This window comes from Primulina eburnea, chromosome 7 (assembly GCF_022965805.1).
Source record: "Primulina eburnea isolate SZY01 chromosome 7, ASM2296580v1, whole genome shotgun sequence".
In the NCBI taxonomy this organism is placed as follows: Eukaryota; Viridiplantae; Streptophyta; class Magnoliopsida; order Lamiales; family Gesneriaceae; genus Primulina; species Primulina eburnea.
Genome location: NC_133107.1, coordinates 7422978 through 7449465, shown reverse-complemented (window position 1 = coordinate 7449465; position 26488 = coordinate 7422978). Strand labels below are relative to the sequence as shown.

The 26488-nt window shown below is 36.2% G+C and overlaps 4 protein-coding genes across 13 annotated transcripts; 1 reads left to right on the top strand and 3 right to left on the bottom strand.

The window, feature by feature from the left end:
* Positions 1 to 4879: 4879 nt before the first annotated feature.
* Positions 4880 to 14600, bottom strand: LOC140837065 (E3 ubiquitin-protein ligase RING1-like). 4 transcript variants are annotated; one of them, XR_012119210.1, is made up of 3 exons: positions 13349 to 14600; positions 13214 to 13312; positions 4880 to 5126 (listed from the first exon to the last, which is right to left on the bottom strand). XR_012119210.1 is itself a non-coding variant. In XM_073203065.1 (3 exons), exons 1-2 carry the CDS (start codon positions 14410 to 14412, stop codon positions 13270 to 13272), a joined length of 1107 nt encoding a protein of 368 aa, XP_073059166.1. In that variant the 5' UTR covers positions 14413 to 14599; the 3' UTR covers positions 4880 to 5126; position 13269. The 4 variants fall into 4 exon arrangements, 2 of the variants coding, with proteins under 2 accessions (XP_073059166.1, XP_073059165.1); XM_073203065.1 differs by having other exon boundaries at positions 13269 to 13312; positions 13349 to 14599; XR_012119209.1 differs by having other exon boundaries at positions 13214 to 14600.
* Positions 8366 to 11303, top strand: LOC140837475 (uncharacterized). The gene is made up of 5 exons (XM_073203642.1): positions 8366 to 9133; positions 9262 to 9540; positions 9593 to 9758; positions 9983 to 10480; positions 10714 to 11303. The coding sequence occupies exons 1-5, from the start codon at positions 8366 to 8368 to the stop codon at positions 11301 to 11303; spliced, it is 2301 nt and encodes a 766-aa protein (XP_073059743.1).
* Positions 14601 to 15828: 1228 nt separating the features above from the next.
* Positions 15829 to 19137, bottom strand: LOC140837063 (uncharacterized). 7 transcript variants are annotated; one of them, XM_073203061.1, is made up of 10 exons: positions 19052 to 19136; positions 18743 to 18864; positions 17844 to 17913; positions 17547 to 17679; positions 17397 to 17458; positions 17136 to 17216; positions 16639 to 16898; positions 16532 to 16562; positions 16301 to 16417; positions 15829 to 16199 (listed from the first exon to the last, which is right to left on the bottom strand). In XM_073203061.1, exons 3-10 carry the CDS (start codon positions 17857 to 17859, stop codon positions 16015 to 16017), a joined length of 885 nt encoding a protein of 294 aa, XP_073059162.1. In that variant the 5' UTR covers positions 17860 to 17913; positions 18743 to 18864; positions 19052 to 19136; the 3' UTR covers positions 15829 to 16014. The 7 variants fall into 7 exon arrangements, with proteins under 7 accessions (XP_073059162.1, XP_073059163.1, XP_073059160.1 ...); XM_073203062.1 differs by having other exon boundaries at positions 18958 to 19135; XM_073203059.1 differs by having other exon boundaries at positions 18817 to 18864; positions 18958 to 19135.
* Positions 19138 to 23049: 3912 nt separating this feature from the next.
* On the bottom strand, positions 23050 to 25656 carry LOC140837062 (ALA-interacting subunit 1-like). The gene is made up of 8 exons (XM_073203056.1): positions 25401 to 25656; positions 25202 to 25260; positions 25025 to 25099; positions 24424 to 24558; positions 24269 to 24339; positions 23898 to 24198; positions 23423 to 23712; positions 23050 to 23331 (listed from the first exon to the last, which is right to left on the bottom strand). Exons 1-8 carry the CDS (start codon positions 25456 to 25458, stop codon positions 23277 to 23279), a joined length of 1044 nt encoding a protein of 347 aa, XP_073059157.1. The 5' UTR covers positions 25459 to 25656; the 3' UTR covers positions 23050 to 23276.
* Between the last annotated feature and the right edge of the window lie 832 nt (positions 25657 to 26488).

Sequence of the window (26488 nt, the reverse complement as noted above, 5' to 3'; positions counted from 1 at the left end):
AAATGAACCTAGGAATCCGTGAGGATAGGCGAAGGGACACACGCCATGATTAGTGTCAGGCCTACTGCTCCTCGGAATACGAAACATTACTGACCGTTGGATTAGAGGAACACGTGTCATTATGATGCTATGTGGGTAAACCGGGAGGTTTTGGAGACCTCGGCGGGTTTGTCTCGTAGCTCGGGAAACCTAGAGACCCGGAATGGTGATTTCTAAGTCCGGGTAGTCCGAGACCCCGGTATTTTGTTACAAATTCAAAGATTTGACCAGCCCGGGAGTATGTTCTGAATGCAGGAGATACCAGATCCCGGAACCATATTTTCATTAGGTATGTCACAAGGGTAGTTTCAGTTTTAAAGATTGGGTTATTACAATTTATGGTACGTCTGTTGTTTCAGTCCGCATAAATTTGTACAAGATTTGTTTGCAGAAGAATAATGAAGCAATAAAAATGGATAAAACTTCCATTACATAAAATAACGGCGAAAAGTTATGGGATTCATTATATAAGATACAGAATCCTGCCACTCCGTTATCTAATTAGTTAACTCATGAATGCGGAGGTTGACGAAGGATTCATCCTTCATTATCTTGTTCAAAGCATGCCACTCTTTCCACAGCATCATGTGCAGCAGAACTTCGTCATCAACCAGATCTGTCACCCGATTTACTACAAACTCTCGGGTATACTTCCTCGCTCTTGCTCTTTGTGCTCGAGTAGTTGCGAGACGATTGCGGTAGGTATAATCCAGGTCGTAAACCTTGTCTCGCACGGCCATGACCTTCGCCCATATTCGCTGTTCAATTATCTTCTTCAGCTCTTCCACATGAGGACGCATTTCCGGAGTCACCAGGACATGTGTACCGCTGCAGGCACTAGAACCACTTGAACTCGACATTTTGGATTGAGGGTCACTTTGCATCTATACCCTCTTATTTATAGGCAAACGTCCTTAAATGTGGAGGAAGTCCAAAGGTCTCAGCCAGCCGGATCGTCTCCTTTTATTATTCAAAGGCAAGAGTTGATCGAAATCGTCCAATCTAGACATGTGGACGATCAGGATGCCCCTCGTAAATTGTTCCAGGTAGCCGAAAAGGTGGGCACAATTATCGATGTCACGGAATCATCATAACCTGGGAGGGGTGGGTATTCTCCCCATACGAGCATTTTAATGTTCAGAATTATATTACTATGATATTCCGTTGTACAGCTGAGGTACCCTGAGCCCGGTATTTGGTTTTATTACCCGAGGGATTCGAGGCCGGGATACCCCATCCTAAATGCGGAAAGTTTTAGATTTCATTTCTGTAAATTGTTTATCAGTTGGGCAGTTAATAAAAAGAAGGTGATAGTAAAGTGCAAGCGATAAAATAAAATAAGATTTCATTTATTCGGGGAAGGGTCCACCCGTTACATTACAAAATTCCTTTTCAACCGAAATCATCCATTTGGCAAGAAAGGTCTTTACCGAGCTACCGGTAAACGCCTTGACAAAACCATCCGAGGAGAGAAGCTTCTGCAGGATCCTCCTCTCCTTGTAGAGCATCAGTTGAAGGATGTAGCGGTCTTTGAAGAGATTTTCCGTATCAGGAAGCTGCAAGCGTTCCCGATATTTGGCCAGTTTGGCCACCAGTTGAGGAGTGATAGCCTCCTCCCATTCGTGTATCAGTTCGAACCCTTGCAGTTCCTCCCAGTAATGAAGGATTTGGTGGAAAACCTAATCTTCCAACTCAGACTTGCACTTCTCAAGGGCGGCTTGCATAAACTCTGCTGCCATGTCAGGAGCTTTTGAACTACTAGAACCTGCCATTATATGCCCTGAGTATGGAATTGTGGGGTTGAAATATAATAGGCAAGCCATCCATTATATACATAAAAGGTAATCAATCTCTACCGTGGATTCGAATCCAAACGAACGATCAGAAAAAGTCTGGGAAACTGGGCAAGCAGATGAAAAGACATGTACGGATATCGAGGAAGCATGCTCATCATTACCTCAGAATATGAAGAGATTTTTCGGCGGCATCCTTACTAGTGCAGGCGTAATGATGTGTTTGATTAGTTTTCTCGGAAATAGTAATTGTCAGATATCGAAGAATCGGGAGTATGGGATACAAGACACTTAGAAAAAGTTCCCTCGCTTGGTATTTATTCGCAATTACAATCCGAGAGTGAACAGAAAGGATCGAATCGGGACAGCGAGTCAAGCTCTAGCCCGACTATTTTAGGGATGGGTGGTGATACCCCTATAAGGATATGGGTTCGTTCACCTGATACCCGTATATACAACCCGGGGTACCGGGACGTTTTATGAACGCCCGGGTAAATCTCCCCTTCCCGGGTGTGGTGGCTTTATCCGCAGTCCTTTACCAGTAGCCCGGGTCCTCATAGAGTTGGCCGGGTGCTTCTCACCTTACCGGGTATAGCTCCCAGCTGCACAACCACTTGGGCAACCTCGAGAATGGTGCTACCTCGATAAATGAACCGCACTCGAGTGTAAGCATCGCAAGTAGTCCAATCCTTCAGAACAACTTGGGTTTGGAGTGTCCGAGAAGTCATCAGAAGCTAGTATGGTAAACCGACTTAGTATATGACACGAGAATCGAGGTAACTACCCATTCCTCTCCTATAAATAGCAGGTATTAATGTCATTTAATGATTCGGTGGAAAAAACCTTTGAACTTTAAGCACTCTACGTATTTTTCCTCAAATATTGCTCGAATTCATCCTCTTATAACCTGCTGACTTTATCATCGGAGTGGCTACGTCGGATATCCCTCCGGCGCCCATTCACGAGTGTTTTCTCATTGTTCGCAGGTGCTGTCCAGGCCATTGTCTTCGTTCAAAATTCTCAAACACTATAAATTGTTGATTTGATCCGTTGGAGCTCCTTACCCGGCTCGCCCATTTCAGCGAGATCTCATCAAATATTATATGGTAATAAATTTATGTAACACTAACATTCAATAGTCGGAATGTTTTTTGTTTTGTATATCGCTAACATCCTCTGAAACTCGGATTTATTGATAATATGATTTCACGCCGACGACATGATTCATTAGGCCGTATAGATATTCTGATAAATCAATAAAGACGGACTTTCTGAATTCGGTAAACCCTTAATAACTTATAACAGATCTGAAATATGCACGAGGGTTTGCTGGAATATGCGCTTCTCAACTTCATATTTGCTGAATTTTATTACTTTCATATTTTTTAAAGGTTTGAGACTCATCAGCAAAACTTATAAATAATCAATAATTTCTCCGTTTTTTATGTCAAAAATCAACACAATATAGAATTCAAATTCACTTTATGAATCAATATCTGAAATCAAATAGATACAGTTCAAGCTCAAAAATAATTGAAAGGTTCGGGTTCGGGTTTAGTATGAATATCCCTAGCTTTAGTAGGCACCCTTTCTTCTTCACCTTGTCTGGCATTTGAATTATCCGTTCTTTCTCTTTTTTTGGCATCGACCTCCTTATTTAGATAATTCTGAAATGTGGACAATGAAAGAAGCCTGCACATTATTATTTTTCTCCGAGTGTTATGATGATTTTTTTTTCTAATTGTCTGCAAGTTTATTCTGATTTATAACCACAGTAGTTTGAGAGTCAATCAAATCTCCTTTGAATTGCATAAAGGATTTTCGTAAGAAGACAAGATCATTCTGAATAATCTCCATTTGGCCAAGAATCCTCGGTTGTGAATTTCTCAAAATTTGTCTGGCCATCAGTGAAACTGTATTTTGTCTCCTCAATCAGTAACTCACGAGTCTTCCCCAAATGTTCAATATCTGTTAATTTTCCTTCAATGGTTGATCTAGCCAACCTTTCCCGCACCTCCTGAACTCGAGCAACTAAAGCCTATGGAGCATGGTCTGAATGAATAACAGTAGCAATAGCATGTTCTCTGGACATCCTCTTCAATAACAGTAGCAAATTAGCAATAGCATCAAATTCTTCAGAAGCAGAAGTAGGGAAAAAAACTGGAAAAACCAGCACATGAATCATCTCTGGAAGAGGGACTTCTGAAAAGAAAGGAATCTCAGCAGGAAGAGGAGGAGTCTGAAGCTAAGCCTCTGGAGGAAGGGCGGAACTGAAACTTTCTGAATCCTACGGAGGTTCAGCCATAATATCATCAGTAGATAATGCCACTTGGGAATTTTTAGTGTTTACATTTAATGTTTGTCATTTACAAAAATTAGTGTTACATAAATCAAGATTTTGAGAAATTAAGAAGATTATATAAAATAAGCTTTTAGATAGTAATCCAATGAGTCTAACGATAAATTGTGTAATTGAATTATCACACTCGGTTAACTTCAAAAATATTTAAAACTGAAAATCACTCGGTTAAATTTAAAATATTTATGTGATAGTATCATGGTGCTCTTGATAGTTTATGTGATTTTCATTGATGGTGCAAGCATTCCTACAAGTATTCCCATTACAAAGGCTACAATAAGTGAGAACATCAGGAAGTTAATAATGTTCACTTCTTTCTCATATCATTTTACGATATAAGAGTAGGTCTCTTGTGAGACAGTCTCACGAATCATTATCTGTGAGACGTGTTAACACTACCGATATTCAGAATAAAAATACTAATATATTACATAAAAGTAATGTAAAGGCACTAGTTTCTAATTTTTATTATTGAAATTGTAAAAATTATAAATTAATAATGAGAAATAAAAGAATAATATTCCACAAATAAGGAATACATCTTTCAATCCAGGAGGGAGGCCAAACCATAAAAATTATCTACAATAGTTTCTAATGGACTGACATCATACAATGTTTATGGAAAATTTTCCAATGCCAAAGTATTTAATCATTATAGAAAGCATTCGAGATGATTGAAACTGTGAAAGAAATATAATAAAGAAGAAACTGCTTGATTCATGTGTTTTTAGCCCGTGTTTGAAGAGGCTCAAGGAGGAAAATATCAAACAAAATGGTAAGTCACATATCATACATCCAAACAAATTTAGGTTGCGGGAAAATGAAAACTGAAGGAATGGCTACCTATTTCTTGTCCACAACCAACCAGCAAAATGCTCCAGAATTACTCTATACAAATACCCTTTTTGTTTCTTCAGTTTGTTAACTCAGTCTACCTGGAAAAAGTAAGAGAACATTCAGTCGACAAAAACACGAGGTTGCACCACAACAAACTCTATTACATCACAAAAGCGATGCATCTGAAACTTGAACATTCACAAAGCAGTTACATTACACATGCAGTGACGTATCACAATGACAGGTCTGTAGTCAAGCACGCTTGCATTGCTCCTACAGTAACAATCCTTATTGCAAAAACAGGTTAACCTGGCATTGTTTTACTAAGTACTAGTGTTCTAATAACCGGTATTTATTTGCACAGCTTGATTCACATTTGGCCGAACAACCATTTCAAACGCCAGATCTGAGACTCATTCGTCGCCAGCAACGATAATGCCATCAGTTTCAAACCAGTTTAGCTGTGTGTTACGTAAGGACAGAGTAAAAAGAGAAGGTCAGCAAGGGTAGTACTATTAATGCAATTTGGGGTCAGAAACATCCAGTGAACAAAAACTTTTAATGTATTCATAACTCGCATCCTCTATATATTGTAAAAAGCCCTAGAGAGAGAAAATTTTGAAATATGCTCCTTTCCTCTTCCTTACGTTCAGCATCGTTAATCCTTTTCTGTTCAACCATCGACTTCAAGTTCTGAGTTCTTGCTGAATGTTCCTACTTCAGAATCCGGCGTCGGCCGCCGGCCGACGGTGCCGGAGTTTAGCTACCGACGTCCTTGTCCTCATTCCTATCTCAGTTGTTTTTCCTTCTTCGTTCGTCTTCGTTTCCATAATTTATCTCCTATACAATTCCATCATTGGTATTCTCGACGGTAAGAAGATGCACTTCTGGAAATTTTCTAAAGCGACTCCTATCATACAGAATGCCGAAGGGGACGAAATCACTATTGAACATAAAATCTTCAGGCTGCGGTTGGGTAACCGGGGAATGTCTATTTGGTGGGCTGAAAAAACTCGGAATGCGACTTATTTCCTGGACTTAGACAGAGCAGAAGCTAGCTGGCTTAACCTCAGAATCAAGGAATTCATCAACAACGCTGTCTCGGGCAAGGACTTCTTTCGGTTTAGGGGCAGGAACGCAGTCTTCACCATTCAGAGATTTTCAAATAAACGAGGAAGATTCTTAGAGATCACTAAGTTCAATCTGACAGGTAGAAAACAGATAACGATTATTCCTAGCGGTTATAATTTACAGGGGTGGAAAAAAATCTCGTACACACTCCTAAGGCTACTGTCAAGGAATCCTAATGGGCAAGAGCATCAATCAAACTCTGGTTACGGCTTACCTAAGTCAAGAGGCAATACAAAAATCTGTCATAACAGTAAAGTCGTGGAGGAGGGCAGCCGAGTATCAAGGGAAGAGAAAGAGGATAATGGCTTACCAATGAAGGTCAGGAAGTGGAATGAAGCAATCATTGTTACTAGGGGAAGAGTGAATCTCTCGTGGGACATGATCAAGAACGTCCTTTGCAAAGACTTAAAAAAGAGTGATGAACTATTTCCTTTCCAAGCTAACAAAGCGGCATGGTGGCCCTCTCAGTCGGACGAGTATGATTATTACCTACAGCTCAAGAAAGGCTTCTTTGACAACGGAGTCACTTTGATTTTCGAGGCGTGGACAACGGATATCAACACAGCGGACACGATGGTCAAATGTTGTAATAGCTGGATTCGAATTTTTGGGCTACCATGGAACCTTTGGTCCCGAGAAAACTTCATCAGCATTGGGGATCAGTGTGGGGGTTTGATGGATATTAGCGCGAATACTTTACGGCTTACAGATCTAGGGGCAGCAAAGATCAAGATGAAAGGCACAGAAGGCGGGTTTGTTTGCACCAAAATGAAAATTCTATTGGGCGGAGAGACTTTAGAAATTCGTATTTGTGTTGATTCCTTCGAATTGTCAGCTTATGAGAAGTACGGAAAGATGTCTTATGCACAGGTGGTGATTAACGGTAAAAGGTCTTTGGCGGGGTGGGGCAATTCAAATCTACTTCGGCAACAACTCGGCAATGATGATCAAAACAGCGGCCTAGCTCAGGGGAAGAATGCTTTAGCGACTCAAACTAATCCAGGTACAACCACAGCGGAAGGGAGTTTAGGCAATGGAACGGGGTATAAAGAGGCGAGCAAAGAAGAAGGACAGGGGAATATGCTTTCGGAAAATGAGCAAACAAGCCTAGCAGATAAGAGTGTACCGATGATACCTAGATCCAGCGGCAAAGCTTTTAAAATTCTGAGGAAGATCAATCCAAAAGAAGTCACATCATTCAGCACCATCAATGTTCAATCCATGATTAACTTAAAAGTCAAGGGTCAAGATAATGAGTTTAATAAAGGGAGTGTATCACCACTGCCCCTTTATGGGAAAGTTTATTCTCGACGATTGAACAAAGTCAATCCAGCTGTTAAGTCGACCACTGACAAAGGCGGATCATCAAGGGCATTCTCTAATAATCTCGAGGATGGAAGCAAGTTGGGAGACTCTGATATGGAGGCAAATGAAGACAGCTTGTCTCATGACTCTCATGAGGAATTACTGGAGGAAGAATTCGATTCATCTGAAACGGCCAGCCTTGGTTCTGATCATTCAAAAGATTCAGCCCATACAGAAGGAGTGCTAGAAGACATTGAGGGATTGTTTTCATCAGCAGAGGTGCCCCCAGCTATCACCAAGCCACCGTTACTTGAAGATGCGATACCTTCAACGGGACAGGTAAGTTCTGGTTTACATTCATCCATTCTTAACCATACCTTCAAACTTCAATCCTTTTTCCCTTCTTCTTTTTCTGGCCGTCGGTTATCTACTGGTTTTTTGGGGGGAGGTGGGTTGAGAGTAGATGCAAAGTCGAGTACCGAGGGCGAAATATCTAAAGGGGCTGACGGGCTGTACAAGCTGACAGTTTGGTTGATGAGATGATGGCTCACGGAAGGAATTTGGAAACGAACAGTTGGGGAGGGTGTAAAAAATCAAATGGTTTGATGAGCAGAGAGTTACGGAGATTGAGCTTTGGGGTCAATTATGAGAGAGGTTCAACCTCTAAGGGCCACAGGAATTTTTTATGAAAATATGCTCTTGGAATATTAGGGGAGGGGGTTCGGCAAGGAAGAGAGAATTGGTCCGGAACGTCATTCGAAAGGAAAATCCAGACATCGTTGTAATCTGAGAAACTAAGAAGGAATTGGCAGAAAGAAAATTCGTCACAAGTTTGTGGAAATCAAGACTTGTAGATTGGGTTTGTTTACCGTCAGTGGGGAGATCCGGAGGCATACTTGTTATGTGGGATCCAAGAGTAGTTTGTGTCAGCGACAATCTGATAGGTGACTTTTCTGTCTCCATTGAAATAGAAGGGTGTGATCAGAGTAAATGGTGGTTCTCAGCCATATATAGACCGGTCCAGTCAAGACAGAGAGAACTATTCTGGGATGAATTAGTGGGGTTGGAGTCTATTTGCGGAGATAAATGGTGCTTGGGAGGTGACTTTAATGTGGTTAGAAACACCGGAGAAAAATTGAACAGTTTTACCAACACAACGAGCATGCAGTGCTTTGATGAGCTGATAGGGGAGTTGAGACTACATGACCCACCGTTGTTGAACGCCAAGTACACATGGTCGAATTTTAGGGCCAACCCGATTTGTTGCAGACTTGATAGATATCTCTTTTCGAGGGATTGGATGGATATTTTTCCAAATTACAGACAAGTGGTACTACCAAGAATTACCTCGGACCACTGCCCAGTAGTTCTTGATACCGCTGAGTTGCGATGGGGTCCGGCTCCGTTCAGATTTGAGAATACATGGCTGTCCCATCAAAATTTTAAACAGTTGGTAAGATCATGGTGGAATTCAGGGGTCACACGGGGGTGGGATTACAAATTCATGATGAAACTCAAACGAATGAAAGTAGAAGTCTCCAAATGGAATAGGGAGGTCTTTGGAGATGTGGGTGTTAGATACACGAAGGTGGTTACTAGGATAAAACAGTTGGATGACTTGGAGGCCGAGGGATCTTGGTCTGAAATTCTTCAAGAGGAAAGGACAAAAGTGAGATCTGAATTGGATGTGCTGCTGTTGAGGAAATTTCAGATGGATAGTCAAAAAGCAAGAATTAAGTGACTGAGGGAAGGTGATCAGAACTCTAAATTCTTCCACGCATTGCTCAATCACCGCAGGAACAAATCGACTATATTTGCTTAATCCCGAAGAAACAAGATGCAACCAAGAGTAAAGACTTTCGACCGATAAGCTTGACAACAAGTCTTTACAAGATTTTGGCTAAGGTGTTGGAGAATAGATTGAAGAATATTTTGGGGAAGACAATTGCGGAGAACCAAAGCGCTTTTATCAAAGGAAGACAGATTTTGGATTGTTGCTTGATAGCAAATGAGATCGTAGAGGATCATCGACGGAATAAGAAAAGGGGTTGGGTTTTTAAGGTTGATTTGGAAAAGGTATATGACAACGTTGATTGGAGATTCTTGGATTTTGTTATGGAAAAAAAAGGATTTCGGACTAGATAGAGGTCGTGGATCCATGGGTGTATCTCGAATCCTTCCTTTTCGATATTCATCAATGGTAGACCTCGAGGAAAGTTTCAGGGGGAGAGAGGACTACGTCAAGGGGATCCTTTATCACCTTTTCTCTTTAACCTTGTCATTGATGGGTTGGGGTGATTGGTTGATAGGGCAAAGAATTTAAATGAGATAAGAGGATTGGTAGTCGGTAGAGACAAAATTGAAATTTCACATATACAATTCGCAAACGACACCTTGTTCTTGGTACAAACCGATCGGCATCTTTTGGCTTTACTGGAAATTCTAAAGCTCTTCAGTACCAAATCGGGCTTGAAAATAAATTTTGAAAAAAGTTTGGTCTTGGGTTTGAATGTATCAGACGAGGAGGTGGACAGTTTGGCATCACAAATCGGGTGCAAAAGAGATAATTGGCCAATTAAATACTTAGGGGCTCCATTGGGCGGAGATCCTAAGAGCGCTGAATTTTGGGAACCCGTGCTATCAAAAATGTCTAAGAAACTTGCAAGCTGGAAGAAGTCTTTTCTTTCGAGGGGAGGTCGACTCATGTTGATTAAGTCGGTCTTAAGTGCTATGCCGACTTATTATATGTCTCTTTTCAGAGTACCAGCTAGGGTGGAAAAAAAAATGGAAAAAATGAAGCGAGATTTCTTGTGGGATGGAGCGGATGGTGAGAATCATTGTCATGTGGTTGGGTGGAATCATGTTTGTAAGCCTAAGGAGAGGGGGGGACTTGGTTTGGGGAATATTCGTTTCACCAATAAGGCTCTACTTGGGAAGTGGTGGTGGAGATGCTCGGTGGAAAAGGAAGCATTGTGGAGGAAAGTAATCAAGAGTATCTATGGTTTACAAGATAACGGTTGGGATGTGAGATTGGCGAAGAACTCAACTTTCAAAAGCCCGTGGAAATTTATCTCTCGGTCTTACTCGACTTTTTATCTACTCATTAGGTGTGTTTTGAGAGGGGGAACTTAATTCGTTTTTGGGAAGATGTTTGGGGGGGGGGGGGAGGGGAGGTGTCGTTCCAACACCGATTTCCGTCTCTGTTTCTCTTATCATCATTGACCAATAAACCCATCAACTGTTTTCTAGATGTAACAGATTCCCGATCCAGTAACAACTTCCAGTGGGATGTGCGTTTTAGGAGAAATTTGAATGAGGCAGAGATAGATGAACTGAGTGATCTTTTAGGGGTTCTGGACACGATTAGGTTGGAGAGAGGTTCGGATGATTATCGAGTGTGGTTAGGGGATTCTTCGGGGTGTTTTTCTGTCCGTTCTTTCTACAACTCTTTCTTCCCTGTTACAGATTTCTCTCTATTTCCTTATCACAACAATATCTGGAAAATACCTGTCCCGCACAAGGTTCAAGTCTTCTCGTGGATAGTGGCGCTGGGGAAACTCCCTACTTGCGACACGGTACAGAAAAGGTGGCCATCTTGCACACTACGCCCACAATGGTATAGTTTGTGCAGGAATAGTGAAGAGAACCAGGACCATTTAATGTTGCATTGTTCTTTTTCACGTGCTATTTGGACAAGAGTTATGGGAGAGCTGTCTTTCGAATGGGTCTTCCCTCATCATGCACGTGATTTATTCTTGATAGAGACGGTGTTACCTAACGGCCGAAGAAATAAGTGGTTTTGGTTTCTGGTTGTCCACGGCATTTTTTGGGCTATTTGATTGGAAAGGAACAACAGAATTTTTAACGACTCGGCTGAATCTGTGGAAAATTTATGGGCAACTATTAAATTCGGGGTCGCCACTTGGACGATATTATTGCCAGAGTTTCGGCATTTATCTATTTCAGACTTGGTTAGGGAGTGGAAGTTTGTATGTCGCTGATCTAAGATTTAGGATTATTCTTGTATACACCTATGTAATGACCCAATTAGGATTACTATCCTTTGTAATCCAACTGCTTATATTAATATTAATAAAAATTTGTTTCCTATCAAAAAAAAATAACTCGCATCCTCTGCAAATTCAAATACAAATTTCAATTCCGTCATCCTTCAATATCCAGAAGATAGGATACCAAGGTACAGTGTCAGCACAGCTGCTGCCAAAACAAGATATCATAATTATAGAATAATACAATGGCAGAAGCACTAATTTTCCTTTCCTCGTCCCCAGCACTAATTCTTTAAATGCAGGAAGCAGGAATAAATCTGTGTGAGGTTGAAGCCTCCAAACAAAAGAATAGCCCGTATAAGATGTGATATATAACACACTCTCTACCCATTCTGTCAAAAACCATATATGCGTATGTTCCTGAATGTTAAGCTCTCATACGATTAAACTATAGCCAATTGCTATCAATCGTGTTAAGTTGTCATAGAAACTGCCAAACTACCCAGTTCAACTCAAAATAGTCAACAGACTAACAAAAATTATTTGACATTATTTATATTCGAGAATCGACAATGGAGAAGAGCAATCACAACAATGAAAGATCGGTAAGCAAGCAAAACTCACACAAATGACGTAGCAAAATCCGTTGATGAAGATAAAGACTACAGAGTGGGAGTAGAGCATGAACAAAATGAATGAAAAAAGTTTGGAATTGACCTTGGATTATAGCAGTGAGAAGATAGTATTTTAATTTTTAAACAAACACTAAATGATGTGAATTGTATGATTTAAGTCGCTGTCTTCATCTAAATACACGATAGAGATTAATTAAGTTTATTAAAAATAGGATGTCCAACATCAATGCCAAGCAGTTTAAGGTGAATAATAGATGCCATTTAGGCGAACGAAGCCAGGAAAACACGGTACAGGAGAAAATTATTTGGTTCAAGTAAAAAATTTCTTGTAGCTGAAGCTGGACCCTGGAATGAGCCATGAGGAGGCAGGGGTTTAGCAAGATGTTGGAAACAAATTAATCACTATCATTTCGCCGTGTATGCACGTCTGTCAGTCCGTGCACGAATGCATTCATCTTCAAACAGTTGATCATCCAGGACAGTAGGATACAAATCAAAATGAAGATAGAGTCCCACGTACCAGTTATCAATGTTTCTTTTGCAATTAAGAATCTTTTACATTGCACAAAAACTTCAAAACTAACCACTATGGCACGATGATAGTGGTACTTGGTTGTTCATCAATATGCATTTCCTAACCGGCACAATTCACAAAATTATTCCACCACCAAACATTTTTAAGCCACAAAAGTGAGAATTGAACATGTTCGACCTGTTTCTTTAACACGAGATATGCCTCCATATCAGAAATGTAAATTTTGGAGCATTACTCGTAACAATAACATCTGCTTTCCTAGCGTTAAACATGCCAAGATCGTTTTGTTACTTTATTCATTACTCCTGTTGATAGGAAAAATCTTCTAATACATGAATCTTTAACTCTCTTACACCCAATGTACCCAAAAGCCAAGACTGAGTGGTCAGTCCATGGCAACCAACGGCCCCATCACTCGGCTGATTGGCTGCACCTGGTTACCATCTTTATTCCAGATAAGTTGAAGCAACAAAATTAGAAAAACAAAACTTTCACAAATTTGTCTTAGAACATTAAAAAGAAAATGCATTGCATTTATACAATAAAACATGATAAAAACAGCACATCACCTCAACACATAAGTAGGGGAAAAAAAAGAACACTTAAATCACAGCAAGGACATACTTCAATCGAGGTCCTCCTCACTAGCCTGCCCTCTTCCTCCTCCTCCTCCTCCTCCTCCTCCTCCTCCTCCTCCTCCTCCTGAGTTAGGATTGGATGCTCCGCTGTTACTATTGTTGGTGTTGGTGTTGGTGTTCCCTCCATCGCTGCTTCCAGCTCCTCCACCCCCGCTACCGCTTGTTTCTGCTGGTGAACCAAATCCTCTAAGAAGCCATGGGAACGATATCCTAAACCTCCTTTCCACTGTCCTTGGTGTCTGTGGATTAGCGTTATCGTCATCATAAATGCTCTCCAGACTTCCACCACCGGACCCCAAACCTATATTAATGCTACTATCACTGTTCCTTCTACCATTATCATTCAACTGCCCTGTTTTCCGGTTCTCGTAATCTTGGTCATCAGTAGGTAACTCATATCGACAAACCGGACAAGAGTTATGTAGCTCAAGCCAAGGCACTATACAATCCCTGTGGTAGATATGTTTGCAAGGCATCTGTTTAGCCAGCTCATTCAACTCAAAACTATCTTTACAAACAGCACATTGAGATGAATCCGATGCCAACATCTCATCGCTAATTTTAATATCCGGCAATCCCTCCATCGCAGATTTCGAAGCAGGAGGTGTCCCATAACGATTTGGATCATTCTCCGCAAGCTGCTGTATCAATTGCTCCAAACCAGGCCCCATGAAATAATCCCCCAAATTCGTTGGAAGCCTAAAGTCGACCGCTCCACCACCTGTTCCACCTCCTCCAGGCGTTTCAAACACAAGCTGAATATTTGCCCCCCTCGCCTCTAAACTATTGATGTAATTATTCAGAAAAGCATATGGATTAAATTCGTTGGGGGATCGGTCTCCGAAAAGCGCAGACAGATCGTCAAATGCTTCCAATCCGCCTCTGCCGGAGGAAGAGGAGAAGATAAAGGGGAAAGGCGGTAAACTCTCCTCCAAAGAGCGGTTAGGTCCGACGTTATTAGTGTTTGATGGAGGCGCGGTGTCCGATTCCTCCAAAAACCCACCTTGACAGATCGGGCAAACAAGCTCCGCATCTGGAGACGGTTCAGGCGTGATGCTGACTTGCCGCTCGCATTGGTAGCAGAAATACAGCTGCGGAGAGGCGGCGGCGATAGTTCCCGGCGAAGACATAATAATCCGGGATTCCGCGAGTATCTAGATGAAGCTATGCCTTCCGATTGTGACACGGAGAAATGGATTTCGCGGATTGGGAAGAATTTGGGAAGACGAATTCGGGCGGAGGAAAATGGAAGACCAAAGAAAGACGTACAGTGCAGTGGTGGCGGTGATTATAAAATTATTATGTTCTGTTAATCGCATTCTAGTGTATCACAAGTACAACCAAAAACGTATTGTCTTATTAATCTTATAAAGTCGCTACTTTCCGCTAAAATTAAATCAGATCTCAAATGAGGTAAATTGGTCATCCTTATCTTAATTGATGAATATTTTGGAATCGAGTTTAGCAATCTAATAAATGTGTAATTTTTATTATATTGCAGGATAGAACTTTTTTGTTTAATTTAAAATTATAGTTTATAATAATGATGTAATTTAGATATTTTAAATTTTACATTATTATATTAGTTAAAATGTCACGTTTCATAGAACAATTATTACATCATAACATATATGAATTAAAATTATCTCTATATTGAATGAATTAACTGTGTTTGACTTAAAAATGAGGATTTGTTTTAATTAGAAGAAAAAAATCGTAATGATCTTTGATCAAGTGTAAAATTGGTGATTTTTATATAATAAAAATTCTTATAAGACTGCCTCGCGGATCAATTTTGTTAAACGACCCAATCTTATCTAAGCAACAAAAAGTTTTACTTTTTATGTCGAAATTATAACTTTTTAATGTATTTATAAATCAGGTTAACATGTCTCACGGATATAGAATAATGAGAACTTATTCGTTTTAGATAATCTGTTAATTTAAAGTTTTTTAAACGAGGATTATTGAAATATGAGAAGGACGTTGCTTTATTTCCATGATCTTGAAACCTTCCAAAGGGACGAAATAGTGATCTCAAAACATGAATAAAGAGGATTTTAAAGAAAACATGAATTAAGAAGTGAAAGAAATATTTCTTCTAATGTATCACAATATCTGAAATTCATATATTTAGAATTATGTACTTCGATGAAAATGAATACCCAATTAAGATTTTTATTACATTGATTCAAAATTATATTATTTCGATGAATAATTAAAAAATTCAAATTCTAAAAGAATATATAGCTATTATACACGTATTTGAAATTAAAACAAATATATATGTAATAAAATAATCATGTTCAATTCAATACATTTTATTTACTCAATCCGGGAAAATACATCTTCAAATTATCCAAATTGAAGATTGAATTCTTTTTTATTATCATCGAAATGGATGAGGTAGATTTAAGCTAGGGATTTCAGTCAGATCGTTTCAAATTTATCGGCCCAATCACAATCTTAGAATGTGCTGCATTGAACAATTATTTGATTTAAATTTGGATTAATTTCAAATTCATTATTGTGAAACGTATGCAAAATAATATTAACATTTGTGAGTACTTCAGATTCATCAAACATATCATGTCGGAATCTATTGTCAAATCAATTCCCTTCAGTTTGACGTCTGTTCACCCAAACGCAGTATCAAAGTATTCGAATTGGGACAATAATCGTGATGTTTAGAATCATACAGAACGTACGAAGATGACCTCGTAAAGTAGTTATTAACATTTGATAACACGGGAAAGCCTCTCGAAAAAGATGTTGCACATGCTTGTGCTGAACATCAGCATCTCCCTCATCCACTCTGGTGCCACTTTTTCAAACGTCCCTAACGACAGCACCCGGTATACGAGTTCTGCTTCTCCGTGCATGTTGGGTACCCATGTCAAACTGAAAGAATAACCTGCTAGGGAAAATTCTACTGAGTCAGGTAAAAGAGTCAGCTATTTGTCATGTAAATTTGACCTCGATAATCCTGGTATATAGCCCAGCATAATTGAAGATTACCACTTGATTGGTGCAGCGCTTGTATGCATGGTTTACTACTTTGTTTATGAGGGGAGAATTTCATGCCATGTACTGACTCGACAAGGCATTGAAACAGGCAGTAAACAGCATTACTGTCTGTGGCATCACCACCCACCATCAAAATAGCAAGTAAATTTCAAGGTTACCGGACAATGTCGAGATAAGCGATTAATGTCGAGATAAGCGATATGTTTGCCTTTTGGAACATACCTGGACTGATGATCTTCATTTGACAAGCACGCTGGATCATTAACATAATAATAGTTAGGCTAAAGTAGAAAGGCACACTTCTATTAAACCTAATGCAATGTACATACCTGTTGGATGCTCAGAGGAGCACAATCTGTCAGACGCCCATGCTCCCCATCAACATGAGCTTTGGCTGTGCCTTCAGTTATACGCTCAAGTTTACGTTTTTTTGCTGATCTAAGTACATACTTACTAGATGTTCCTTCAGCTGGAGAATCTTGATGTGAAGTTCGCTGCTCGCTTACAATTTCCCGATTCACAGGACAGTTTGAGCATTCTTGTAATTCAAGCTTCCGAAGCTTTGAAATTTCTTCGGAGAGTTCCTTGTCTACAATATCATGGAACACAAATTATTTAGAACTGACACAAGGCAAGTGTCTTGAGGAACTTTCTGAAATAATAAGTAACAATAGAACGCAAGGGTACCATAAAGAGTATTTTAACCAAGTGACGAGTGCTAATATGAAGAGTATTCTACCCGAGTAACAAGCACGATAACAAAAGATAACTCATCTTTATGAACCAAAAATTGGTCGTGATAATGATAAATCAAGGCCTTATTTACCTATGATTTTGGAATATCCAAGCATATTCAGATTAAAAGACAGGTTCCACTTTCCAGGGTTAGTAACGGTATAATTGGTTTCTGTGAGAAAATGTTCACTACTTCACAGTTCAGTCAGCAGTTAAACAGAAGTTTTCAAAATCTACACTATGATGCAAAGATAGCAACTGTTGGACTTTTAACTTAGGAAAGAAGTACAGAAAGTTCATGGTCACAACTATTGCATTCATGACTTGAAAGAGAATGATGATGTATCCTTACTTTTCTGATTTTCTTCCATCAAAAGCTTTCGGCACTGAATATGTTGTTCATCACTAGAAGATCTGTAGCCAAATATGTGCAAAAATGAAACGAGATCTGGTAATACACTAATACTTAAAGATCACCACATGGTAATGAATAAATGAGTGCCTTGTATCAGCCAGTTCACTTTTCAAGTCGTCTACTTGACCGCGTAGGTTGTGGTTTTCACTTTTCAAGTCGTCTACTTGTCCACGTAGCTTGTCGTTTTCACTTTTCAAGTATTCTATCATTTCATCCGCAGCTACATTTAAGAGAAGTATTGATCACATGAGAAAAATCATAACTCCTGAGTAATTATAAAGAGCATGCATTAACATAAAATAATGGAGGATGCATGTACGGTTTTTAAACTATGAAATGACCGACAAGAAGCGGAAAAAGAAAGAGAGTAAGTTGATGTTATACCAGCTACATAATTCATGAATTTTAGTTCTTGCTCGCGATTTAGCTTGTCTAGTGGGGATTCTTTTTCTTTCTGACAAAATAAGAAAGAAATAGCTCAAATATAACAATAAAACTCAATTCCATACAATCGCACATATAGAATGTTAAGACATTACGATAAATGAAATGGTGTATAAATGAAATAAAGTAAATGGGAAACAAAATTAGCCCAGCAGCTGGTTCAGCAACCAAGCACAACAGTGTTGAGAGCTGCACCGATAGAGCTAGCCTTCTCTCAAAAGATCAGCAGAGAGGCATGAAATTAGTACTGATGGCACAAGAAATAACTCCGAATGACTCGTAGGTAACACAGTATACTCTAGACTTTAACTCCAATTCAGGAGCGACAAATGCTCAGGCCGTTCTTACCGAACCCTGTTCGGGAGGGACAGAGTTCTGATTTTGATTTGTAAAAACAGAATAGACACTTTTGAGACCAGGAAAATTCATAATTTCCCTTATACAAATTCCCCATCTCGCTCAGGTGCTTTGAAAATCAATGACAAACCGTTTCCATGGCACATTTAAAACCAAAAACAATTGAGCACAAGTTGTTGCTTGAGATGAACAAAATATGTGCCTGGATATTATCACTCTGAACAAACAACGACTAAAGAAACAGCAATGTGAGTAATAGGCTAAAATGACGAGAATATGGAAGAAAATTTTTCAAAATCCGGATGTTTCCACGACAAGCTCCCTATTCAAAATACAGGTCATTAAGACCTCGCTACTCCACCGCCAGATGAAAGGTCACTTACATGAATTTCTAATCATACCCAATCACGAAAATAAATGGCTCAAATCTGTCCCTTATTTGTTCCTGAACTCAATTTCAAATGATTCCTATAGTTACTTACTCAAGCCACCATTTTCCTTCGCAATAGTCCAAATATCTCCCACACACAAAGTACATAGTGGTAGAAAGAGAGACCTTGAGCTTGGAATATTTGCTGTAGAGCTTTGCATAAATCGCCTCCATCTAAAATCAACATAAACAACAAAGCAAAAAAACAAGTAAATTCAGCAAAAACAAAAACTTTCACCAAACCCGTTCCGAAGCAAAAATGAACACCTTACTGGCATGGACCGAACCCACAAATTAGATGAAGCACAAGAAAAATGGAGCCGCGAGAAGCTAGGGAGAAAGAGGTGAAGGAGAGAGATACCTGAAAATTGCAGTCTCCGTTTCGGAGTCGATGAAATTGAAATTCTAACGGGATCTGTTCCAGTTTTGGAAATTTTGAATATATACGTTTTCGATATCACGAACACTTATAATACACGTCTATATATGAATATCGATGAGGTATTTTTTACTTATTGAATGTGCAATTTTTCTATATTTCATCACATCCGATGGATGAATAATATTAACAATAATAATAATAATAACAATTACTAAGCAGTAACCGATGGATGAATAATAATAACAATAATAATAATAATAACAATTACTAAGCAGTAAGGACTGAGGAGGGACATAATTATGTGTGTAATTTGTATTAATCGCACTATAACTTATCATTTTATATATTTTCAAAATTATCCTTCATTTTTTCCACATTAACTACTATAATAATTATATTTTAAAATTTAATAATAATTTTTGCCTTATATAATAATTACAACATCGTTATTTAACTATATAATTTAAATTACACCTTAAATTTTGTTAAGACATCTAAATTTGATTTGATTTCAATAGCTGATTGAACCAATTTAAGTTCTTGATGTGTTTAATTTGATATAAATCATTTAGTGTTTTGGTAAAAGTATAACTTTAATCTCTTAACATGTAGGTAATTCAAGTAATACGTTTGATTACTGCACCAAACAATATTACTCTCAATAATTATATTTCTTGCAGTCAATGGGAACGAACTCGTGATCTTTGCTGCGAAAACTATTGTAAGACTTAGTGCTTGCCATTTGGGCAAAATTTGTAGCTAATGGTAATGGTGTAACTCTAATATTTTTAATTATACAGTATTTCAAGTATCACGTTTTGATTAATCTACTCATATGGAACAATTATTGTAACCAACATGTTGTATATATTTTAAATATTTACTTTTCCTATTTTGATTATTAGAATTAATTTTTTGTGAAACAAATTTTTTTTAATCATAATAAACAATTAATTTTACAAAGTTGTTATATTGAATATATTTTATTTAGTTGTTGTATATTTAAACATGTTAAAAGTATAATTAATTATAAATTAGAAAATTTATAATACATGAAAATTTGTTAGAAAACAGGTTTAAAATATTATAATATAAATTTATTATTTTATTGTTGAATAAATTATTATACATCCTAATAATTTTATATATTTGTTAAATAAATATCAATTTGATTTATTTTCAATAATTGATTCAACCAATTTAAGTTAAGTTCGCATTTTAATTTAATATAAATTACTTAGTATTTTAAACATATTTTTAATTAAATCTTCAATTTTTCTATCATAGTAGATAACTAATTTACAAAGTCGTTTAAAATTTGAATATATTTTATTTAGTTAGCAAATATCTGACATGTTGTATATTTAAATATGTTAAAAATGTATTTTAATTAAAAATTATAGAAATTTTAATACATATAAAATTTTTAGGAAAAACATTATTTTAAAGTTTGGAATAATATAATATAAATATATTTTTTATTGTTGTATAAATTTAGCTTAATTAAAAATTATAAAAATTTTAATACATATAAATATTTAAAAAACATTATTTTAAAATTTTGAATAATTTAATATAAATATATTTTTTATTGTTGTATAAATTCTGATTTTTAGAAATTTTATACATCCCCATATTTTGATATATTTGTAAAAAAAAAAACTAAAAACTAAAATTTTATGTACCTACTAAACCTTGAGATGTTTATTATTTTATGTTTACGAAATATGGAAAATTTTAAAAATATTAAATTATTTACCGTTTTTAAAAATAAAATATTTAGTTGATGATGTACAAAAAATTTGTATTCAATGTTGGAGATTTATTGATTTTTAATGACTTTTGTAGATTTTAAAAATCTAGATGTATTCAATTTAGACTTTTACATACTCTATAGAAGTCTAGTGATATTCAAACTAAACTTTCATAGAGTTTTAAAAAGTCAAGTGTTATTGAACATTGACTTTTAAAAACTCTATAAAGGTCTATAGGTATTCAAATTCTCAATAGATTTTTAATAACTTCATGGAATTCATCAACATACAAACATTAAAGCATAAGGTACAATTATAATTGTCAAAAATTGTATTTGATACAACCCAAAGATTTAGATGGATTTTTAAAACTTATAATTCATACATAAACTATTTATTTCTCTTTCTGACGCTTCACATCATCTCTTTCTTATCTTCTCTTCTCTCATCTATCTATATCACTCTCTTAAATTTTGGAAGTGTATCTCTATATATATTTTCATCTTTTCTTTTTTAATTTTTTATTTTTTGGTTGATTGTTCATTTAATAATTTTTATTTTAATATCATAGGAAATTTTGAATTCCATAATTGATTTTGTGATTTTTAATTTATGATTTATACAAATTAATTTAATATGCAATAATAATAAAAGATGATAAAAAAAATCACTTAATTCTTAACAATTGAATAGCCTGCAACAACCATGATTTTTTAAATTCTTTTTAGAATTTTCAATTTTAATTAATATGTAAGCTATGATATTTTTATACAAAATTATATCCACACAAATATTATTTTCACATGTATATTATCAATTTAAAAACAAAGTTACAGATTAATCAATTGATGTATTTTAAAAAATTTACAAGCATGCATACAAACCCACATATATACACACATAAAGATTAAATGATTTAACTTTTAAATAAGTAAATTCATTTATTAATATAAATATTGAAAAATATTTCAAACATAATATGTTATATATGTTAATTAATTTTTGGTTCAAAGAAATTAATAAAAAATAATATGTTATAATTAAGTACAAATTTTTTAAATTCTATAAAAAAAAATTCACAAAAGTCTATAAAAATCTTACAAAAAGTCTACACGAATCTGTGAGATTCTGTAAAAGTTAATAAGTTTTTATCAAATCCATAAAATTCTATCATTTGAAAAAGTCATTAAAAATCATCAAAACTCTGAATTAAATACACCCCACTAATTTTTTTGATATAAATCAAGATTTTGTAATTTAAAGAAAGTAGTTGTAAAGATAAATTTATCTAGCAATTGTCTAATTAGATGAGGCTGAGTGTTATTAATACTTTTTGGAGAGTAAATAAAACTCTATTGTTATTATATTATTAAGAGAAAATATATATTTTTATTGTTATTATTATTATTAAGAGAAAATATATATTTTTTGTCTTATATGTGTGCCTTTTTTGATTTTGGTATTTTATGTTATTAAATTTCAATTTTAGTCACGTATCTTCCGATTTTTAACAATTTTATAAGGCAAAAACTTGTGTGAGACGGTCTCACGGGTCGTATCTGTGAGATGGATCTCTTATTTGGGTCATCCATGAAAAATTATTACTTTTTTATGCTAAGAATATTACTTTGGAAAAAACTTGTGTGAGACGGTTTCACGGGTCGAATTTGTGATACAGATCTCTTATTTGGGTTATCCATGAAAAATATAATTTTTTATGCTAAGAGTATTACTTTTTATTGTGAATATGGGTAGGATTGAACCGTCCACAGATTAGTATCCGTGAGACGGTCTCACATGAGACTCACTCTATTATTTTTTATTGTGAATATTGATAAAGTTGACCTGTTTCACAGATTAAGATCCATGAGACGGTCTCACATGAGACTCACTTATAAATTTTATAGATCTTTTAATCAAAGTTATGATTTGGAACTACACACCACTGCTTCAATAGTTTTACATCAAAAGACTATAATTGTTCAATAGTTTTACATCAAAAGACTATAATTGTTAAAAGAATAATGTATTATGTTTGAAACTTCACAACATAAATGACCAACATCGAAAAGTGAAACATACAAACAAACAAAAAATAATTTTCCTCGTTAAGATATATGAACTTTTAATTTTTGTAATTAACGTTGTTAATTTATACACATTGTAAATAAATCAATTACCTCATGCTTATAAATCATGAACAAATACCCCATTTTATGACAAATGTTTAAAATTTTTGTTTTCTTGTTCGTGGAAGATCGAGTATGAGATCTGTCTCTTATTGATCTTGTGCTTAACTGTTAGATTGGCCGACACAAAATTGCCTTTCATGTTTATACCTGCAACCCACTTAGAACTAGAAGATTTCTTACATCTTATTACAATTTTGACAAGTGAAACATCACATCCTAGTTAATAATTACGTATCAAAGATTAAGAATTTAAAAAAATTAGTAAGAGGCAGGATCTTTGTTCCAAGACAAGTATGCTGGATCCCCTAAAGGCCTGCACAGATCACCAAAACTAAATATGATTAGCTTCACTTCATTGACCCAAACTCTTAAAATTTAACTGAATCTGCACATTAATTAGACACCTTGGCCTGAGGAGATACACGAGGATGAAAGCTATAGCAAGAAACAGGCAAATACCACCAACTGTGATGTAAATTTTTCCCAAGAATTCGTTCTTTCCGCCAATCCAAGTTGTTGTAGATATCACTAAATTCTTTTTCCCATCGAAAGAATAGGTGTTGTAGTTATTTTCTATCACTACTGTTATCTTCTCATTGGCTTCGAGATCAGTCTCGATCCTCCCGTAGAGTTTACGAAAATTGGGCAATGCTGCTGTTCGCATCCAAACAAGAAGATCTTCTTGTTCACTCAACTGCAGATAAGATAGGAAAATATGGGCATATAGATAATGATAGGAGGTAAGGGGGAAAAGTTCTCTCTTAAAGTTGAAAACATGATTTAACTTTTTTAAAAATAAATCAAGTTGCCTCCCTTTCATCCCCTCTCTCCATTGAATCACAGGAATCGCCAATAAGTATGAGGTGAAGTTGGACTAACAGGTATGCTCTCGTTGAGTTTTGCGCCCCCAATAAGGCCTCGAGTTTGGAAGTTTTTCGGATATACATTGGATCCGAATTTATGTGTTCTGTCGCTTTTCCATGCGATGTCTTTCTTGTTGATTGGTATAGCATTCCCATTTATTGAAATGGCGTATGTGTCATTGAATAAGCTCCATGCGACTAGACCACAAGGAACAATGGGCTTGCGATCATCACTGAAAGCTTCTGGCTCACATGTCTTTGTCTTTTGCTCATATTCTGGGCTCTTGTACTGCTCATCACTTCTACTTTTTACATATCTGCATCAAGAATAGGAAAACTTAACTCAAAAGGAGAGTTAAAATAAATGAAACAGACAATCTTACGAACCGGCGATGGTTCTGATAGAAATCATCCAGCTGATAGTACACAAAAATTGGCTGCTTCATCTTCTTTGGAACCTGGGGACAATTGACTATTCAAGCACTTAATTCAACCAGAGTACAAAAGGGAAAAGGCTATTAAAGCACAAAAATGAGGCTAACAATCAAGGTCCTGGTACAGGTTTTGTTCGTTCTGGCATCCTGTATATGTCCAATCCTCTCGAGATGTGCAGCTGCATCATCATTGACATTTGAAGAAATACAAACCTCATCATATCTGTCTACAATTTCGACAACCTACCAATATGTTAAACAAACAAAGAGTCAGCCATAGGCATCAAATATGTCTGAAAATTGTCAATAAGATTCAGGATGACCTCTATAACGAAATATGTTTGAAATTATATGCCCAACTTTTCGAAAACTTCCAGTCTCATCACCAAAAATCTATAGAATCACCATTCAAGCTGATTCATACTACAATAATCATCACCAGTTCTATATGACAGAGAGACCAACAGATTTGTATGCATGACTTTCCCATTTAACTTACTTGCAATATCAGTAAGCAAACCAACATGAAATCGAATACGGGCGGCTCAATTCTAGCTGAACTAGATTTAGACTAAAATTACAGTAGATTAGGACAGGACCAGAAGGAACAGCTGCATCCCAAAAACTAAGCGAAAATCAAAATCCTGGTTCTGTCCCTACTCAATATTGAAGTATAGCAGTCAATATATGATATAAATAGAATATTTACGCCATCGGATGCGGACAAAGAGGAGAGGCCGATTGGAATAAAGGTAATGCCAATAAAGATGAAAGTTGATATAACCTGAATCGAATAAAAAGATACAACAATTAGCTAATTAATCAACATTATTAATGGAAATGCATAAGAAGACAATAAACTTAGATAAAATACAGAAAATCTTACCAGTCCTGGAGTTAGAATCGGCTTGCATGCAGGAAGTTCTTGCTGGGTAAACTTAGAATCTGAAAAAAAAATGGAATTTTAAAAAAATCGCAGATAAATTCAAGAAAAAAATTAATAAATAGATTATCAAAATCCCACATAAAATACAACGCACGGATTATAAATTCCATCCTAAAAAATGAAAAACGAATAAATTTACATCTAGGTTTCTTGGATTTCTTGGAAGATGATTGGGAGGCTCCATCTCCAGAGCTCATCGCGCAAATTATGAACAAACAGAAATCACCCTTTTATGCAATCGGTTATAAAATGCGCATAACTCTTCTAAATTGTGTGATTTCGGGAAGGGATGGAAAATTTCCAGCATCTGATTGCATGGATACGCTTCAGTTTCATTTATCGTTTCGTTTCATTTTTCTATTTTTCAAATAGAGATATTTTTGAAATTAAAGTATTTAATCCGAAAATAAAAGGTCGTTGGAGAATGAAACGCGGGTGATAACGGAAAATATTCTTTTTTAAAAAATAAATAAAATCTGAAAATATTCTTTTTTTAAAAAAAATCTGAAAATATAAATATTTGTCTTTTGTGATAAATTAATTAATAAATAAATGTATGTTAAGTGATATCGTGTTTCAATGGTGGGAATTTTTTAGGCAATATCACTATTTTTATTTTATGTATTATATAATAATCTATACTTTTCCTGGCTAAAAAAAATTATGAATTTTAGCAAATTTATTCATCATTTACAAATGAGTGTGTCTCATATGAGACCGTTTTACGGATCATAATCTGTGAGACTGGTCAACCCTACCTATATTCACAATAAAAAGTAGTACTCTTAGCATAAAAAATAATACTCTTTTATGGATGACGCAAATAAGAGATCCGTCTCACAAACACGACCCGTGAGATCGTCTCACACAAGTATTTGCCTTCACAAATTTATTTGAAACACAAATCTAAATTTTGGAACCATGCATCAAATCAATAATTAAAGAACAAATCATACTTTTTGAATATACAAAAACAACGAATAAATTCATCATTTGATATGATCGATGAGATTTAATATATTTGTTTCATCTCGTATTTGACTCGAGTTCTATAATAATTAGATTTAAACATAGTTATATTACTTATATCTTTACTTCTCAATCAGCCATCCCAAGTGTATTATTTCTAGTTGTACAATCTAGTTTTGGAAGATTTTACAGACATATGAAAGACATGATCCACGTAAAACCATGGACTAATCGATTAAGGGATGTCGGAATCTACCG